We start from the raw sequence: 21,245 nt of genomic DNA, 5'->3' as shown, positions 1-21,245 counted from the left end.
TTGTCTCTGGCAATGCATTCCATATACAAATCACCCTCTATGTGAAAAAAGTTGACTCTCAGGTGATTTTTAAAATGTTTGCTCCTTCTAGTTCTGGATTTCCCTACCCTGAAGAAGAGACCTTGGCCCTTCACCCTATCCATACCCCTCATGATTTATGCATCTCCTTTAGGTCACCCTCTCAACCTTTTATGCTCCAGTGAAAAATGTCTCAACCTATCCACCGTCTCCTTATAATTCAAACACTCCTGTCCTGGTAACATCCTAGTAAATTGTTTTTGAACCTTCTCTACTCTAATAAGAATCGTCCTACAGCAGAGCAACCAGAACAATACACAGAAACCCAAAAGTGGCCTCACCAGTGTCCAGTACAACCGCAGCATGATGTCCCAACCCTTTATAGTCAGTGGTCTGAGCAGTGGAGGCACATGTGCCAAATGCTACCTTTATCACTCTGTGTCTGTAATTCAATTTTCAAAGAACTATATACCTGAACCCCTAAGTCACTCTATTCAACAACGCTTCCCAGGCACTACTGTTAATTTTGTAACTCCTGCCCTTGCTTGTCTTACTAAAGTGCGACATTTGCCACTTGATCCATTGGCCCAGTTGATGATGATCCCTTCATAATCTATACAATGAATTTTAGTGTCATCTGCAAACTTGCTAATTATGCTACCTGAGTTCTCGTCCAAATCATTTATAAAAATGACAACCAGTGCTGGACCCAGCACCAATTCCTGTGAAGTTTTCAGTCCAAAAAACAACCCTCCCACCACATTGCTCTGTGTCCTACTGTCAAACCAATTTTGTATCTAATTAGTAAGCTGTCCTGAATCCAATGTGATCTAACTTTTTAATAACCAGTCTATCACATGGAACCTTGTCAAAGGTTTACTAAACTCCATGTAGACAACGTCAACTACTCTGCCCTCATCTGTCTGTCTTGGCCACATCCTCAAAAACACGGTTTCCATGCTCAAAACCGTACTGATTATCCCTAATCAGTCTTTGCCTCACAGAATTATCTCCGATACAGTCAGGTATATGGGTTAACTCCAGGAAAGGTAGGACGCGCAGGCAGGTAGTGCAGGAGTCTCCTGTAGCCATCCCCATCTCAAACATGTATGCTGTTTTGGAAAATGTAGGGAGTGACAATAGACAATAGGTGCAGGAGTAGGCCCCTCGAGCCTGCACCACCATTCACCATGATTATGGCTGATCATCCTCAATCAGTATCCTGTTCCTGCCTTATCTCCATAACCCTTGATTCCACTATCCTTGAGAGCACTATCCAACTCTCTTAAACGAATCCAGAGATTGGGCCTCCACTGCCTTCTGGGGCAGAGCATTCCACATACCCACTACACTTTAGGTGAAGAAGTTTCTCCTCATCTCTGTCCTAAATGGCCTACCCCTTATTTTTAAGCTGTGTCCTCTGGTTCAGGACTCACCCATCTGCAGATACATGTTTCCTGCCTCCAGAGTGTCCAATCCTTTAATAATCTTATATGTCTCAATCCGATCCCCTCTCAGTCTTCTAAACTCAAGGGTATAGAAGCCCAGTCGCTCCAATCTTTCATCTTAAGATAGTCCCGCCATTCCAGGAAATTGACCTCGTGAACCTATGCTGCGCTCCCTCAATAGCCAGAATGTCTTTCCTCAAATTTGGAGACTAGAACTGCATACACTATTGTAGGTGCGGTCTCACCAGGGCCCTGTACAGCTGCAGAAGAACCTCTTTGCTTCTATACTCAATCCCTCTTGTTATGAAGGCCAGCATGCTATTTGCTTTCTTCACTACCTGCTGTACCTGCATGCTTGTCTTCATTGACTGGTGTACAAGAACACCCAGATCTCTTTGTACTGCCCCTTTACCTAACTTGACTCCATTTAGGTAGTAATCTGCGTTCTTGCCACTAAAATGGATAACCATACATTTATCCACATTAAACTGCATCTGCCGTGCATCTGTCCACTCACCTAACCTGTCCAGGTCACCCTGTAATTTCCTAACATCCTCCTCACATTTCACCCTGCCACCCAGCTTTGTATCATCAGCAAATTTGCTAGTGTTACTATTAATACCATCTTCTATATCATTAATATATATTGTAAAAAGCTGCAATCCCGGCACTGATCCCTGCGGTACCCCACTGGTCACCGCCTGCCATTCCAAAATGGAGCCGTTTATCACTACTCTTTGTTTCCTGTCAACCAACCAATTTTCAATCCAAGTCAGTACTTTGCCCTCAATACCATGCGCCCTAATTTTGCTGACTAACCTCCTATGTGGGACTTTATCAAAAGCTTTCTGAAAGTCCAGGTACACTACATCCACTGGATCTCCCTTGTCCATCTTCAGAGTTACATCCTCAAAAAATTCCAGAAGATTAGTCAAGCATGATTTTCCCTTCATAAATCCATGCTGACTCTGACCTATCCTGTTTCTGCTATCCAGATGTGTCATCATTTCATCCTTTATAATTGACTCCAGCATCTTTCCCACCACTGAGGTCAGACTAACTGGTCTATAATTTCCTGCTTTCTATCTCGCTCCTTTCTTAAAAAATGGTACAACATTAGCCACCCTCCAATCCGCAGGAACTGATTCCTGAATCTATTGAACTCTGGAAAATAATCACCAACGCATCTACAATTTCTCGAGCCACCTGCTTCAGTACCCTAGGATGTAGACCATCAGGCCCCGGGGACTTATCAACCTTCAGATCTAACAGTCTCTCCAGCACCAATTCTGGCAAATATAAATTCCCTTCAGTTCAGGTCCTTCAGCCACTGCCAACTCTGGGAGATTGCTTGTGTCTTCCCCACTGAACACAGATCTGAAGTACCAATTCAACTCTTCTGCCATTTCTTTGTTCCCTCTAATATATTCCCCTGTTTCTGTCTTCAAGGGCCCAATTTTAGTCTTAATCGTTTTTTTCCCTTGCAGGGAAATGTAGCATGAACAGCTAAGTTTCCGGTATCGAGACTGGCTCTAATGTAATGAAGGCTATGTCTCTTTCCGAGTGATCAATTGTAGTAGGGGACTCTGCAGTCACAGGCACAGACAGACTTTTCTGCGGCCAGCAGTGAAAAATCAGAATGGTGTGTTGTCTGGGTGCCAGGATCAAGCATGTCTCAGAGGGTGCAAAATGCTCTCAAAGGGGAGAGGGACCAGCAGGAGGTCATTGTATACATTGGAACTAATGACATAAAAAGGGGAAAGGATGGAGGGAGAATATAGAAAGTAAGGCAGGAATTTAAAAAGGAGGTCCTCGAGAGTAGTAATATCTGTCATTCTCCCGGTGCTACAAAGGTGGATAAAGCAGATGAATGCGTGGCTGAGGAGCTGGCGCAGAGAACAAGAATTCACCTGTTTGGACCATTGGAATCTCTTCTGGGGTAGAAGTGACCTGTACAAGAAGGACAAATTGCACCTGAATTGGAAGGGGACTGATATACTGGCAGGGAGATTTGCGAGAGCTGCTCAGTCTTGCTCCTCAGTTCCCCGCTGATAAATGGGGAGATTATAGTACAATCCCTAAGTACAGTAGTAATATTGTCTCTAATTAAAATTGCCACTTCCCCTCCTCTCTCACCTCCCTTTCTATCCTTCCTAAAACATCTAAACCCTGGAACATTAAGCTGCCATTCTGTCTCTCCCTCAACAGTGTTTCTGTCATAGTTATGATATCTCTGTTCCATGTTCCCATATGTGCCCTGAGTTCATCCGCCTTGCATGTCAGACCTCTTACATTGAAGTAAATGCAGTTTAGTTCTTCAGTTACCTTGTTCTCTGTGCAATTGCCTTCCTTGTCTGAAGAACTTGCTCTCTCTAACTCCCGAACCATCCTCACCTGTCTCTCTCTCTCTCTCTCTCTCTCTCTCTCTCTGTGTATTCTTGCTACCATCTGGGCCCCTATGCCCCCATACTAGTTCAAAGGCTTCCGAGTAGCACTAGCAAATCTCCCTACCAGAGTAGTGGTCCCCCTCCAGCTCAGGTGAAACCCATACCTTTTGAACAGGCCCCTTCTGCCTGAGAAGACATGTTAGTGATCCAAAAATCTGAATGCTTGCCCTCTGCACCACCTTATCAACCACTGATTTATTTGCTCTATCTTCCTATTCCTACTCTCACTAACACATGGCACCAGAACTAATCCAGACCTTGCTACCTTTTGAAGTTCTGCTTTTTAACCTGCTACCTAACTTCCTATACTCAGTCTACCTCAACTCTTTCTCTACCCATGTCATTCATACAAATGTGTACAAAAACATCTCGCTGCTCTCTCTCCCTTTTTGAAAATTTGCTGCAACCGCTCCGACATATCCTTGACCCTTGCGCCAGGAAGGCAACATACCATGCTGAATTCATGCTCACTGCCGCAGCATGGCCTGTTTGTGCCCCTGACTGGAGAGTACCCTGTAACAATTGCTCACTTGAACTTTGACAAGCCCTGCTTAATAGAAGATTTACTCTTATTGCCCAAGACTTGGCTGCTTCTGCTATTTTCCTCTCTGCTATCCCCCTCATAGTATCCAAAATGGTATACCTGTATTTGTTTGAGAGAGGGATAGCCACAGGAGACTCCTGCACTACCTTCCTACTTGTTCTGACAGTCATTCATCTCCCTGACTACCTGCCATGTGACCATCTCTCTAAAACTACTAACACTGTGTGCCTCCTGTATGCTCCTCAGTGACTCCAACTGCCTCTCCAGCTGATCCAAATGGTCTGATATGAGACACATCCAAACACGCTTCCTGCAGAGATAGTGGCCAGAAACAGTCAACTGTTCCCTAATCTCCCACATTCAACAGGAGGAGCATACCACTCCACTGGCTGCCATCTTTGTCCCTTAAAAAGTTTGCTAATGTAGACTTTGCTCAAACTCCAGTGTTTGCAGATTATTGCTGCTGGCACTTTGTGCTGGAGGAACATACTGTTTATGTCTTACATTACAAGTCCTATGTGAAGAAGCTTTTTAAAAAGTCTACCCTTTCCTTACCATCCATTTTAAATTTTAAAAGATTTTTTAAAAAACGCTCAAACATTTATGATATCCCACCCTTCCAGAATGGGCACAGTTTGGGACCAAGCGTGACTGCCTTTGGGCCTTTTTGTGAGTTTGTGCGACATACAATGAGAAAAGATCTAATCAGAGTAGCCAATATCCTGCAGGACCTGTATTTCAGTATCATGTTTGCACAGTGAAAAATGACTCTGACCCTATTTACTGTACAGGTCATTTTGATTTAACGTGTGAATTGGCTATAACACGATTGATGAATTGCGGACGCTGTTTGGGTAACACAAACTTTCTGCTGAATGGGTATAGCAATCTCCTACAGTGTGATTTCCTACAATGATTTTCCGTAGCAGGGGAATGCAACTTTCGCTTGATAGCAGAACGACCTGTATGAGGTTTTCAGTAAGGCCAATCATATAGCACATGGTCCTATTGGTATCCCAACACGTGTACTGACCAGTTAGGGTAGTTTTGAGGTAGACAGTAGTGAGGAACTCTCAGCCCAATTTTCTGAGCTAGGACGTGGATGAAATTGACGTGATTTGATTATTCTATTACAAGGTGAATTTGGTGCAGGAGGGAACCCATTAATATGAGCTTTCATCTAATTGGACAATGAGATGTAGTTTCGTTTCTCATGAAATCCAACCAAGATTTGTGAACATTGGGCCTTATGGAGATCCCATTGCAACATCATGTATTTGGGCATTGAAACTGTTTCAATTCAACAAAGCAGGTGACCTTCACTTGTTCATTTCTCAAAGCAATGCGTTGGTCATTCGGAGTCAAGCTGCCTGGTATAAAATTTATTGAAGCCTGGCTATTAACTGTCAACATTAATAGATACATTTTCCATGACAACACCTTGACCAGCCAGTCTACTTGCCTACATATCTGTACTACCTGCTTCCACGCAGTATCAAATGTTGTTTACCCTTTTCAATTTGTACTCTTGCAATATGTCTTGATGAGTGCAGGATAAAAAGCTTCAACAAAGTATCTTTTTTTCCTGCAATATTTGGTAGCAAGTGACTGTATTTATTTATTATTGTTCTAAATATTGGGGAATTAAGTTCAAATATTTTGTTCTCGTGTCAACCTTGAGTAATCTCGGCTTCCTGTGAAAGATGACATTGACAGAAAAAAAACTACTGTCTACAACATCCTTCAATGCTGCAGAATGTATACTTTGAGAGTGAACATTTAGTTGGTAAGCCCTAGGGAATTGTAGGGTCTCTTGTAATGTTGCAATCATTCTGAGTAAACAAGAACAAACTGAGTATAATTAATTTTATTTCTATTTTTGTTATTTTACAGGTCTTGAAGACCTTAATAGTCATGTTACATCGACAGTGGCTTACTGTTCGCACATGCCAAGAAAATCATTCTTCAGTGTATAATCAGGCTGTGGTGCAGTTCCTAAGAGAAACTGTTTTACTGCTGCACTGTCTTTCACAGAGAGATAAAAGTTTTACAGAGCATTGTTTGGATGTGTTACACCTCTATGATCAAGTTATGCATGGAATCAAAGCTATTTTAAAAAACGTACCAGATCTAGAAGAATGTGAAGGTAAGAGGTTTGTTGTATAAACTGATGTTCATTTGATTAAGGAAGTGTCTCAGCACCAACGTAGTTTCAGGAACAGAAAAGTGCCGTTGTGCCATAATAAATCTATCTTTTACTCGTGGACCAAACTGTTCACCTAATCCCAAGATTCCTGTAATAACCCATCTCTTTTCAGGAAATATTTGGTGCAGCTTTTTTCCATTTAGGAAGTGCAGCAACCGAAACAAAAGTCAAAAATCTTGACACAATCCAGAGTAAAGCTCAATGGGCACCCTGTGTACCACCATAAACATTTATTCCTTCCACCATGGACACATGGTAGCACCAATATGCTCCACTGACAAGATGCCCTGCAGTGAGCCTCCCAGGCTCCTTGGACACATCTGCCAAACCTGCAAATCCTACCATCTGGAAGGACAAGTACAGCCAATGTTTTTGAAAGCACTACATGCTGAAAGGATATTAGTAAGTTGCATTGACTTGTATAGCTGAAGAAATTAAATTGTGTCACATAGGCGGTACTTTATCACTGTTATACTATTGGAAGTGAAATAATATACTTGCAACTTTTCAACAATTAACCAAAAAAGCTTCTTGAATATTCCCATATTTAATTGCTGCACCATTCATGATGGAGCCTTCAGCTGTTTTGGTTTAAATCTCTGAAATTCCCTCCCAGTCTTTTCTGAATTTGTAACTTGCTTTATGTCATTAAAGCACTCCTTAAAAGCTACTTCTTAGACCAAGCTTTTATATATTTGCCCTTGTATCACTTTGTATGTCTCCTAAGTTTACATTACAACTTCTTTGTGCCTTGGGACATTTTACTATATTAAAGGTGCTATATCATGTAAGTTGTTGAATGAAATTCTCGCTCAAGTGTTTCTCTTGTCACTGATAATTCAGAGATCAGACCACAGTTTCTTAATAGATTTTTCAACCTCATTCATTGATCATGTAGATCTTCCTGCTGCCTTTTCTCCTTTGGATCCACATTCAGTGTAGAAATGGTCAGTGGTCCTGTGATGTGGTTTTAAACCTTAAAACAAAACTCCCCTTATCTAAGTGACAGTTGAGGACTCTGCAACCACTGTCCTATTTTTCTCAACCACTAATACATCGTAATGTTGCTTAATTGTATTACTACTTCCATCAATTTTAATTGCTCCTGTTTGTGTTCTTTGTCCTATGTCTTGCTGTGAAATTGTCACCACTGATTGTTGATGGTTTAAGTACTGGACCTCCTGTGTAGGGCCTTATCCTGAACTAATGTTTGACTTTCATTTGCAGGTTTTATTTCAGTTTGATGTCAGCCAGCTCCATTTTCCAAAGATATCACTTGCCAGTGTTGAATTATTTGTTCATTTAGTGAGTTAATTTAGTGAGAGTCTTTTACACCAAGGGTTATTTCCTTTGTCTTCATTGAGCTTGACAAAGAATATATGAACAGATAGAGAATGCCATGTTATAGTTATGCATTCTTCAGATTTCGACCCTTTTTAGCTATTTAAATTTGTTTTCTAATAAAAATGTCAGTCAGACTGTGACTGTTATATTTATTGCTATCTTAATTGTCCTGAGATTATCTTGATTCACTGCAGTAGCAGTTTGAGGCCAAGCCACTGAGTGGCTTGTTTGTCCGTAACTGAACTGCTGAGAGTTGACCATATTGCTGAGAGACTGGAATGATTCATTTAGGCCAAACTGGGTAAAGTTGACTGGTTTCTTACCCCAAAAAATATTAGAATCATGGAATCATGCAGTATAGAAAAGGCTCTGGCTCAGATTCTAAACCAACAAAATGCTACTCTAAATCTGCAGTAGTCCTAATTTTCAGTACTTGGCCTGTGGCTTTGAAAGTTATGACATTCAAGTGGTCATCCACATACATTTCTTATCTCTATCCTCCAAGGTAGTGCACTCCAGATTCTCACCATCTCAAAGAAAAGATTATTCCTCAAGTCCTCTCTAAAACTCCTTAAAATTATGCCCCTTTGTTATAGCAACATAAGAACAGAAAAGTATGCTGATGTATCCTTTTTCAGTCCAAAATACATAATTGTAGATTAGCTGTTGAGTTTTTGCTATAGTCCAACAGCTTCATCTTACCTATTGCCAATTTTTAATTTTAAAAAAATGAATTCACGTTCTCAAGCAACCAATATAAGATTCAAGCTCTCATCCAAGCACATTAATTATTTGCCAGTAACAGTCATTCCAATATTGTATCAGGCATTCTGTATAGAATACATAGCTTAATGATAGAAACAGAATTAATTGATCATCATGTTGCTTCTCTACGACTTCATAAGTTGTTTCATCGGCTGCCCAAACTCATGTTTGGCTATCACCAAGTTCTGAACTGCTCAAAACTCCTACATCCTTTTTCCACACCCTCCTTTCTCACTTTCTGATGTGACATCTAAGAAAAAAAAAGAACTTTTGCTTTGCATACTTAATTATAACAAATTGTATTTCAGAGTTGGCTTTGGAAGAACTTTGTTCCCATGATCCGGAAGCCGACTATCAAGAACTAGAAACTGACACCTTGAGGCACCATACACAGGACTGAAGATGCTTCAATTGCAGTGCATTTGTGTATACACTGAGAGCTTCATGCTTGAATACCTATTTGTGTTCCAATTAACTGAGCTGATCTTTTTCAGGGTTATTTTCACTGCAGAAGTCTGAAAAATGATAATGAATTGTTTTTAAACGACAAGTGTCTATCTTTCACATTCAAACGACAATGAAATATTTAGTGGCTAGTAACTGCATTTGCGAATCTCTCAGCTATCACTGACCTTACAGTGGAATTTGTTTGTTTATTAGCAGTGGGCATTGTAACCCATGAGTGCAACAAGGGAAGTAGCTTCAACGCTGTTTTTGATAAACAGTTGCACCTCAGTCTGGCTTATATGCATTTTTTTAAACCTTGTTTAAAAATTTGCACAGGTATATGATTTTTGTTTTACTTTATTAACACAGAAACAGGTATGAGGGTGCAGTATTTTCAGATTCCGTGATGCAGTGCTCTGGAGGACAAGTTCAGAATATTTAACAGCGTATAAAATGGAAAATGTTCAAAAACACTGTGGGTTTTCTAACATCTGTGGAGAAAGGAAATAAGGTAGTGTTCCAACTCTTTGAAAGATTTACCTTCTTTGCTGTCTCCATAGTTATTTCCTGATCTGTATGCTTCCTGCATTTTGTTTTCCTTTTTAAAATTGTTTTTTTGTGTCCTTGTGTTGAGTGAATGTCACGAGTTATGCCACCTTCAACAAAGACTTGGATAACTTGTCCAGAGAAGTTTAAAGATGAAATATTATTAACAGAATGCCTATCCTTGTAGAATAAAAATGTTTAATTTGAAAGACTGAGCAGCTTGATAACTGAGTTAATATTTTTGTGCGACCAAAATGTGGGGGATCACTGCAACTTCACAGATTTAAACTACAATATTTTCTGAGGTCTTCGTGCAGCTTTGTTTTCTTTAAATAAATCTAAAATCATTAACATTATCTACTGAGTCTGTATTTTGAAATTCCCTTTCGACATAAGTGTAGTTTTGCTGTCCTTAACTACAATAAATAGTTCAATAACACAAGTTTCGCTTTTAGCCAGTGTTACATTCTGCAGTAGAGAAAATTAAAAAGGAAACTTGGAGGTTACAAAGTATAGCAATAAGGTCATTTCAATAATAGGAATAATTGTTCAGTGTGATTTTAAAATTATTTTTAAATAAATGCAGTCAAATTTGTCATTGGTTGTGTTAATTTGGTCCAGTTAATCTTAATGGTATTCCACATGGCAAGAATTTAAATAGCTCCAAACGTCTTTTAACCACCGATTAATGTGGCGCAGAAAGAAATAATTCACCTTATTGTGCCTGTGCTGATTCTCTGCGACAGCTACCATTTGGTCCTACTCCCCTGTTGTTCCCCCAGATACTCTTTTTTTGCCCCTTTTAAAAAGTATATATTAATTGCTTTAGAAAGTTAACCATTGTATCATCTTAGTTTCTCAGACAATACATTTCAGATCATAACTTGTTGCATCGATAAAAAGCTCTTTCTGCAGTTAGCTCAAAGCGAGTTTTGAAAGCAGCCACGGCAAATCATAGAATTCCTACAATGTGGAAACAGGCCCTTCAGCCCAACAAGTCCACGCCAACCCTCTGAAGAGCAAGCCCCCAGACCCATTCCCCTATCCTATTACTCTACATTTACCCTTACTAATGTGCCTAATCTACACATCCCTGAACAATATGGACAATTTAGCTTGGCCAGTTTGCCTAACCTGCACATCTTTGGATTGTGGGAGGAAATACAGACCTGGAGAGAAGGTGTAACCTCCACATGACAGTCGCCCAAGCCTGGAATCAAATCTGGGTCCCTGGTGCTGTGAGGCAGCAGTGCTAACCACTGTTTCAGCATTCAGTATTAAATGCAGCACTGAAGGTTTACAAAGCCTACTTGATTTGGATAGATCAATAACGTATTTATGGGAAAATGTAAATACTTGCAAAGTAATTACTGCAAATTAAAAATTGATACAGGATCTTCCTTTAGTATTTCTGTTGCTCAGATCAGCTTAAAATAGGTGATTTAATCATCTCTGAATTGGTATGTTTACTGTAATTTAAGAAACTAATTTTGGCAGTCTTATGTAAGAAATGTAATTTAATGGTGATTTTAAAATTAAGCAGACATTTTCAGGAAAGCTTAAATGACATTGCAGCCTGTTCTTTCTTCACAGATCTGATGTCTTCCTGTGTCAGCTTTTTTCCCCTGGTCTAATCACTTCCCTTTTCTCCAAATGCACAACTCTTCCAATTTCCTTTATCACTTTAATTTTCTGTATTCCTGTCCTTTATTGTCTCCTTTTCAATGTGGATATCCAATCCCTAAACACTTCCATGTCCCAACAGGATGAAATGAGCACTCCCTGCTTCTTCCTTGAATTTTTAAATACTGCTGGAGTGGCAGGACTGACATAAGAGACTAAATTGGTTAGGACTATGTTCTCTGGAGTTTACAAGAATAAGAGGGAATTGCACAGGACCTAGAAAATATTAACAGGACTAGAAAGAATAAATGCAAGAAGAATGTTCCCAATGATTGGGGAGTCCAGAACCAAGGGTCACAGTATAAGGAAGTGGTGAGCATGTGGAATTCTCTGCTGTGGAAAGTATTTGAGATCAAAACATTGAATGTTTTCTGGAAGGAGTTAGATATAGTTTTTTGGGCTAAAGGACGAAGGGTTATGGGGAGAAAGCAAGAACAGGGTACTGAGTTGGATAATCAGCCGTGATCGTTAACTAAGGATGGAGCAGGCTCAAAGGGCAGAATGGTCTACACCTATTTCCTGTGCTGTGGGATCGATACAATTTACCTGAACTGCAGTAATAGGTCGTTGTTTAATGCCTCCTTCTAAGGACATCATCTTTGATAATGAAGTAATCACTTAATAATGCAGTGGATTACATGTACAAGAGGTAGTTGGACTGCTAAAGCCGTTAGACTTGGTTTGGGTGTGCTACAAAACTGTTGTTGAAAATTGTATATTTGTTGTAGACTGCTCCGAAACTCTTTTACTAATTTCTCCTACCCTGACTAACACTTTCATGATAAATGTTTGTAGTTTTTTGGATTATTGTTTCCTATCATTACTCTTCACAAACCTTGTATCCACCCTGTATATAAGGTCTGCGTCTGGTCTGCATCCAGTCAGCAATATTACAAGAAAAAATTTGTATTGAACTTGGAGGACACCAAAATTTGACATAATTGTGTTGAATGTCTGTTCTGTTAAATAGTCAATCTGATATTTCATATTGGAAGATGTGGAGAATACAGTCCATTCATTACTTTGAAGAAAATAATTAATAGGAGTATCTCCAAGATAGGTTTAATAAGGAATTATTATCTACCCAATGTCGGTGGCATGGGGCAGACAAACATGAAAATTAGGATGAACATGAAATGCCAGCTATGTATATAAAATGCATAGTACAAATTATTGAAATGGAGCTGGATTATGGGAGTTTCCATTTTGTTTGCCAAGCTTAGGAGTGTTTGTGAACTATTTGATAACCAATGGTCAAGTCACGCTATTGTTCATTAAAATAATTTTTCAGTTATGAAATCTGATGTAATCTAACTATGTGGATTTGTTAATTACAAAATGTGATATTAATCTGCAAGAAGGGTTCACTAAGTGTGTTCAAGGCAGTACAGAAAAGCTGTATTGGAGCGAAGGTGAATTGAGGGTGTCAGAAGTTCAGAAATCAAACTAACAGCAAAATTCATGTTCATTTGTGAATGCCTTTTGAACTTTGATGTTTTGATAATGATGATTCACTCTGATTATAAATTTGGGGATGGGAATATGTTTATTATAAATTAATGCTTTTCCTTATGGACACAACGTACATAACGTCCACAACGTTTCCAATGGAACGTTTATTGAAGTAGTCACTAGGTTTGTTCTATGATGTTTTTTAAGTAATCCAATGGAAAGGTTTAAGATATATTAGGGAGAATGAATATGTTCAAATTTACTTATTTTGAAATTTTATATTCTGTGATTAGTTAGGTTGTGAATTGCAGCTACTGGTACTATTTTCCTCTTTATGTTCCAAAGTGCTTTTCAGTCTAAGCACCAACCTTAGAAGGCATCTTATCAAAGGATGCTTCTGTGCTTACAAAGACATAGTTTCCCATAAAAGGCAACAACTGCAATGTATGTACAAAAATAGTTGCTGTGACACAGTACAGGCTAAGTAATATAACCTAATTCAAGTTCTTTGACTTGGAAAGGAAAACAAAGTTGATGTTAAACTATTTACTCTGTTACTATTAGTATAAATAATAAAATAACTTCATTGTGAATTGATTGAGATTCTGCATCCATTTGGCTATGCAGTTATGTCTTAAAAGGATATTTGCACTATTGCTTTTTAATAGTTATGTTGTTACTTTTTGGTCTTGAGCCTCTTTTTAAATCTTGTCCAAAAACAACATAATTTCTGATTTGCTAACAATACGTTTGTGCTGAAGATGGTAAATTCATAAGCTTCTCAACGAAGCTAAATGTATGGTAAGAAGATTTATTAAAACTCAATCCAGTCTGACAAATGTTACATTTATTAATTTTTTTCATCAAACATTTGGTATATTTGCATTGATAAATTGTGCATTGTTTCATCCTTTGCTCCTCCAAAGTTGCATTTTTAAACAAACTAGTCAAACAGGTGTGTAAATGACAATTTGCTTTCAAAATAGCTAAGCGTGAAATGTTGCATTTTGGTAGGAGCAAAAAGGAGGACTTTTAATTCTTGCAAAATAAAAAATCCAAGTAGGGTAGAGGCACAAAGATGGACCTTTATCTGGACTCTTATGTCTTCTAGAGGTACAGATTTACAAACCAGTAAATGTGTTACAGTGGTCAGCAAGAAACCTTGTTCTTAGAGGAATAGAAATCAATAACAAACTTGTTAAGTTAAAAGTTTGCTTTCGTTGCACCATACCTTGATTATGGTATGTGGTTTAGATCTCCAGACTTCGGTGACCTTACAGAAGTTTATAAAATCATGAGGGGTATAGTTAGGGTTAATGTTAGGTGTCTTTTCCCTAGGATGGGGGATTTCAAGACAAGGGGGCACATTTTTAAAGTGAGGGAGAGAGGTGAAGGACAAACCTTTTACACATAGGGTGATTCAGGTATGTAATGAACTTCCTGAGGAAGTGATATATGTGGGCACAATTACAACGTTTAAACGACATTAAACATTCATTTAAATGAATAAGAAAGATTTGAAGGAATATGGGCCAGGAGCAGACAGGTGGGACTAATTTAGTTTGGGATTATGTTCAGCATGGATGGGTCACTTTCTGTGCTGTATGACTATGAAGAATATTTCAAAAATTACATTGTTATATTCTGGAAGTTCTAGTGTCATCAATTAGGGGAAGGTTTGAGCACTTTCTCCTTGGAAAAGAAGACCAAGAAACAGCCTTGGAAGAGTAAATATAAAGATGATGCATCTGCCTTTGGGGAATTTCAAAAGTAGTGGAATTAATAAAAGGCAATCATTAACACATTTTGTAAGGAATTCAGGAGAAATATCTTTACACACAGCATGGTGCAGTTTAGATCTCCCTACAACATGTAGGAACTACGGTAAAGAGCATTAAAGATAGCGACAATAGGTCACGAGGGAGTAAAAGGTATATTTATAGCGCCGTAGAAATGTACAACATGGAAAACAGACCCTTTGGTCCAACCCATCCATGCTGACCAGTTATCCCAACCCAATCTACTCCCACCTGCCATCACCCGGCCCATAACCCTCCAAATCCTTCCTATTCATATACCCATCCAAATGCCTCTTAAATGTTGCAATTGTACCAGCCACCACTTCCTCTGGCAGCTCATTCCATGGGTCTCTCTTATATCTTTCCCCTCTCACCCTAAACCTATGCTCTCTAGTTCTGGACTCCCCGACCCCAGGGAAAAGACTTTGTCTATTTATCCTATCCATGCCCCTCATGATTTTGTAAACCTCTATAAGGTCACCCCTCAACCTCCAATGCTCCAGGGAAAACAGCCCCAACCTGTTCAGCCTCTCCCTATAGCTCAAATCCTCCAAACCTGGCAACATCCTTGTAAATCTTTTCTGAACCCTTTCAAGTTTCACAACATCTTTCTGATAGGAAGGAAACCAGTATTGCATGCAATATTCCGACAGTGGCTTAACCAATGTCCTGTACAGCTGCAACATGACCTCCCAATTCCTGTACTCAATACTCTGACCAATAAAGGAAAGCATACTAAATGCTGCCTTCACTATCCTATGTACCTGTGATTCCACTTTCAAGGAGCTATGAACCTGCACTCCAAGGTCTCTTTGTTCCGTAACACTCCCTAGGGCCTTACCATTCAGTGTACAAGTCCTGCTAAGATTTGCTTTCCCAAAATGCAGCACCTCGCATTTATCTGAATTAAACTCCATCTGCCACTTCTCAGCCCACTGGCCCATCTGGTCCAGATCCTGTTGTAATCGGAGGTAACCCTCTTCGTTCCATTACCCCTCCAATTTTGGTGTCATCTGCAAACTTACGAACTGTACCTCTAATGCTCCCATCCAAATCATTTATGTAAATGACAAAAAGTAGAGGACCCAGCACCGATCCTTGTGGCACTCCATTGGTCACAGGCCTCCAGTCTGAAAAACAACCCTCCACCAACACCCTCTGTCTTCCATCTTTGAGCCAGTTCTGTGTCCAAATGGCTCATCCTCCCTGTATTCCGTGAGATCTAACCTTGCTCATCAGTCTCCCATGGGGAATCTTGTCGAGCGCCTTACAAAAATCCATATAGATCACATCTACTGCTCTGCCCTCATCAATCCTCTTTGTTACTTCTTCAAAAACCTCAGTCAAATTTGTGAGACATGATTTTGCACACACAAAGCCATGTTGACTATTCCTAATCAGTCCTTGCCTTTCCAAGTACATGTACATCCTGTCCCTCAGGATTCCCTCCAACAACTTGCCCACCACCAACGTCAGGCTCACTGGTCTTGTCCTTACCACCCTTCTTAAACAGTGGCACCATGTTAGCCAACCTCCAGGCTTCCAGCACCTCACCTGTGACTATTGATGATACAAATATCTCAGCAAGAGGCCCAGCAATCACTTCTGTAGCTTCCCACAGAGTTCTAGGGTACACCTGATCAGGTCCTGGGGATTTATCCACATTTGTGTTTCAAGACATCCAGCACTTCCTCCTCTGTAATATGGACATTTTGCAAGATGTCACCATCTATTTCCCCTACATTCTATATCTTCTATGTCCTTTTCCACAGTAAATACTGATGCAAAATACTCGTTTAGTATCTCTCCCATTTTCTGTGGCTCCACACAGAAGGTTGCCTTGCTGATCTTTGAGGGGCCCTATACTCTCCCTAATTTACCCTTTTGTCCTTAATGTATTTGTAAACACCCTTTGGATTCTCCTTAATTTTATTTGCCGAAGATATCTCATATCCTCTTTTTGCCCTTCTGATTTCCCTCTTAAGTATACTCCTACTGCCTTTATACTCTTCTAAGAATTCATTTGATCTATCCTGTCAATATCTTACATATGCTTCCTTCATTTTCTTAACCAAACCCTCAATTTCTTGTATTGATATATTGTAAGGTGGGGGGAGGCTCACGTGGAAGATGAAGACTGGCATAGTCCAGTTGAACTGAATGGCCGGTTCTGTGTCCCAGCTTTAGATTGAGAGAATGTGACAAAATATTCTCATTGCAGAGTGTGAAAAATAGGGTTTTCATGTCCCCTCACTGCAGAAAGAGTGTGAGTTGACAAGTTGAAAGCTATCAGTGGAATCGGCCAAGACCAGATAATTATAGTCATTAGATTACACAGCAAAAATATGGAGTGTAATAACACTGATATGAAGTGACCTAAAACTTTGCAACTCTCAACAGCAAACTTTTTTTAAACTCCTGTACGTAGATGATAATACAGAAGGTGATTTTTAGCAGATCATTAGTTTTAAGTGTCCTGATATTGTGGCCATAGTTCAATATAGGGAATTGGATGTAAACTGTATGGCTTAATAATCTGTTTCTGTTCTGTATAATTAGCAAACTCATATTATTCTCGGTTAGTCTCCAAAGTTTAAAGGGTGGTGAAAATTCTGCGGTAAAACAATCCTCCCAAAGCAAAAGCAGTGTGTTAGAATTCTTAACCTGACTGCTGTAGAAAAGCTAAATATGCATGTACTAACCATGGCTTACCGTAACACTTCAATTATTGAATTCCTTTTGTAATTGTATCAGGATACCATTTTCCACAGTGCAGCTGAATCATGAGAAGATATTGCATCTGTTCCCCAGTAATTGTTTCCTTAAGTTTAAAGTAAACTGATTTTTATAAACTGTAAATGTTATGTTATCAAATTTCCTTGTCAATAACAGCTTTAACAAAAACTTGTTATAGATTTGTGTCCATAATTGATTGTACTTTAAAAGTTCTCTGGAAGTGTAATTAATTATTTCACTTAAAATATTGACCAATCTCTTATATTTTTTGCATTCTTACTACTTCAGCGCAGAAAGCCATTCTACAATTCCTATCCCATCTTAATTTCCCACATCCAATTCTGTTGCTACTAACTGTTCTGAATTCTCTGATTTCTGTCAGGAAGTATGTTCATCCAAGTGACAGTTCTTTTTGTGTGAGAAAGGCTAGTCCACCACCTATAAAACTATCATCTCTATTATTGACCACATTAGCTCTAGTGCCCTAAGTCTCATTCTTGTGTTCCTCACTTCAATATCATTCTGATCACCCCAGTCTTTGTTGCTGCTGATACACTGAAACTTCAGCATTCATGGTCATCTTTTGCTTTTAATCAGATAATAGCAATTACTTAACAACTTGGAGTTGGGAAGGACTTGAGCCATAGGCAGATATGACGTTTGTATCAAGGATGGTGAGGCCATTACTTCTGATAAAATAATTTCATCCCACTCTATTGCCTATGTATTGTCCTAAATCCTACTAAATCCACTATCAACTCTCTTAAATCAAACTTAAACAGGCTGAGACTAATTCTTCAGTATGCTTTTCTTTTGATTTATTTCTGGGATGTGGGCATCACTGGCTGGCTAGTATTTATTGCCCATCCTTCGTTGCCCTTGAGAAGGTGGTGGTGAGCTGCCTTCTTGAAACACTGCAGTCCACCTGCTGTGGGTTGACCCACAATGCCACTAGAGTGGGAATTCCAAGACTTTGACCCAGCGACAGTGAAGGAATGTCAATATATTTCCAGTTTGGAGGGGAACTTGAAAGTAGTGGTGTTCCGAGTGTCTTCTGACCTCGTCCTTCTAGATGGAGATTGTTGTGGGTTTGAAAGATGCAATCTGAGGATCTTTGGTGAATTTCTATGTGCATCTTGTAGGTTGTGCACACCGTGGCTACTGCGCATCAGTGATGAACGGAGTGGATGCTTGTGGATGTGGTGCCGGTTGAGCAAGCTGCTGTGTTCTGGATGGACTCCTGCTTCTTGTGTTGTTGGAGTGGGGCAAGTGTGGAGTAGTCCATCACACTCCTGACTTGTGTATTAAGGATGGTAAAAACAATGACTGCAGATGCTGGAACCCAGATTCTGGATTAGTGGTGCTGGAAGAGCACAGCAGTTCAGGCAGCATCCAAGTAGCTTCGAAATCGATGTTTCGGGCAAAAGCCTCCAACCGTAACAAGGACAGAACGCCCCTGGTGCTCACCTTCCACCCTACCAACCTTCGCATAAACCAAATCATTCACCGACATTTCCGCCACCTCCAAACAGACCCCACTACCAGGGATATATTTCCCTCCCCACCCCTTTCCGCCTTCCACAAAGACCGTTCCCTCCGCGACTACCTGGTCAGGTCCACGCCCCCAAACAACCCACCCTCCAATCCTGGCACTTTCCCCTGCCACTGCAGGAACTGTAAAACCTGCGCCCACACCTCCTCCCTCACCTCTATCCAAGGCCCTAAAGGAGCCTTCCACATCCATCAAAGTTTTACTTGCACACCCACTAATATCATTTATTGTATCTGTTGCTCCCGATGCGGTCTCCTCTACATTGGGGAGACTGGGCGCCTCCTAGCAGAGCGCTTTAGGGAACATCTCCGGGACACCCACACCAATCAACCACACCGCCCCATGGCCCAACATTTCAACTCCCCCTCCCACTCTGCCGAGGACATAGAGGCCCTGGGCCTCCTTCACCACCGCTTCCTCACCACCAGACGCCTGGAGGAAGAATGCCTCATCTTCCGCCTCGGAACACTTCAACCGCAAGGCATCAATGTGGACTTCAATAGTTTCCTCATTTCCCCTTCCCCCACCTCACCCTAGTTCTAAACCTCCAGCTCAGTAACTGTCCCCATGACTTGTCCAGACTTGTCCTACCTGCCTATCTTCTTTTCCACCTATCCACTCCACCCTCTCCTCCTTGACCTATCACCTTCATTCCCTCCCCCACTCACCCATTGTACTCTGTGCTACTTTCTCCCCACGCCCACCCTCCTCTATCTTATTTCTCCACGCTTCAGGCTCACTGCCTTTATTCCTGATGAAGGGCTTTTGCCCGAAACGTCAATTTCGAAGCTACTTGGATGCTGCCTGAACTGCTGTGCTCTTCCAGCATCACTAATCCAGAATTATGCATGGTGGACTGGTTTTGGGGAGTCGGGAGGTGATGTACTCGTCACAGTATTTCGAGCCCCTAACTGCTCTTGTAGCCACAGTGAGTCCATTTAAGTTTCTGGTCAATGGTAACACCCAGTGTGTTGATGATGGGGGATTCAATGATGCTAATACTATTTTCCAACACCACACTCTCAAGCCTGGATATTGTCCAGATCTTGTTGTATTTGAACATAGTCAAACAGATCCTTCAATCCAACTAATCCATCAGAATATGTTCCCAAATTTAATTAGTCCCACCTGCCTGCCCAGATCCCTCCAAATCTTCCCTATTGAAGTAATTGCTTAAATGTCTTTTTAAACATGGTAACTGTACCTGCTTCCACCACTACTTCTGGTAGTTCATCGAACCATTCTCTGTTAAAAAAAAAAGTTGCATCTCATGTCTTTTTAAAAATGTTCTCCTCTCACCTTTTTAATATGCCCCCTAGTTTTGAACTCCCCCACTTTTAGGGAAAAGAAATTTGCTCTGAGGAGTTGCAGATATTGGTGAACATCCTCATATGATGGACAGGAGGTAATGATGAAGGAAATGAAAATGCTTGGGCTTAGGATGCTATCCTGATGAACTACTGCAGAGCTGTCCTGGAGTTGAAATAACTGACCTCCAAAAAAAAACAAGAATCTATCTTTGTGCCAGGTTTGACTCCAATCAGTGGAGAGTCTGCCCATCATTCCAATTGATTCTAGTTTTGATAGGGCTCCTTGATGCCACACAGTCAGATATGGCCGTAATATCAAGGGCTGTCACTCTCACTTTTTACCTTTGGAATTCAGTTCTTTTGCCTGTGTTTGAACTAAGGCTGTAATGAGATCAGGAGCTGAATGCTCCTGTCAAGTCCCACACAAGCATCAGAGAACAGTACTATTGATTGCACCTTCCTTCACTTTACTGATGATTTATAGGAGACTGATAGGGCAGTATTGGCTGGTTTCGATTTATTCTGACTTTTGTATATCAGCATGCATGAGCCATTTTCCATATTGTCGGGTAGATGCCAGTATTGTATGTGTACAGCTTGGGTTTGGATGCAGCATGTTCTGGAGCACAAGTCTTTAATACTATTGCTGGAATATTGTCAGGTCCCATAGCATCTGCAGCATCCACTGTCTCCAATCATTTCTTGATATGATCCATGTGACACTTCAGGCTGAAGATTGCAGCAAATTCTTCAGCTTTGTCTCTTATATGTATGTGTTGGTCCATCTATTTTTGACCATGGGGATATTGACAATGGGGCATGATGGTTAGCATTGTTGCTTCACAATGCCAGGGACCCAGGTTCAATTTCAGCCTGGGTGTCTGTCTGGTGTTTGCACATTCTCCCCATGGCTGCATGGGTTTCCGCTGGGTGTTTCAGTTCCCTCCC

The 21,245-nt window shown here is 40.4% G+C and overlaps 1 protein-coding gene across 11 annotated transcripts in view; it reads left to right on the top strand.

The window, feature by feature from the left end:
* Positions 1 to 10,121, top strand: part of atrip (ATR interacting protein) — a 125,557-nt gene extending 115,436 nt beyond the window's left edge. For 10 of the 11 annotated variants that reach the window (XM_072582093.1, XM_072582091.1, XM_072582090.1 and 7 more), the window contains 2 exons: positions 6,351 to 6,603; positions 9,081 to 10,121. In XM_072582093.1, the coding sequence (XP_072438194.1) occupies positions 6,351 to 6,603; positions 9,081 to 9,172 (345 nt within the window). In that variant the 3' untranslated portion in view covers positions 9,173 to 10,121. Of the gene's footprint in view, positions 1 to 6,350; positions 6,604 to 9,080 lie in introns of those variants that run through there. The other variant, XM_072582101.1, reaches the window with a different exon arrangement.
* The last annotated feature ends 11,124 nt before the right edge of the window (positions 10,122 to 21,245 follow it).

Source organism: Chiloscyllium punctatum, chromosome 12, assembly GCF_047496795.1.
Source record: "Chiloscyllium punctatum isolate Juve2018m chromosome 12, sChiPun1.3, whole genome shotgun sequence".
In the NCBI taxonomy this organism is placed as follows: domain Eukaryota; kingdom Metazoa; phylum Chordata; class Chondrichthyes; order Orectolobiformes; family Hemiscylliidae; genus Chiloscyllium; species Chiloscyllium punctatum.
Note: the sequence above shows the minus strand (reverse complement) of the source record. Positions and strands in the feature narration are given on the sequence as shown.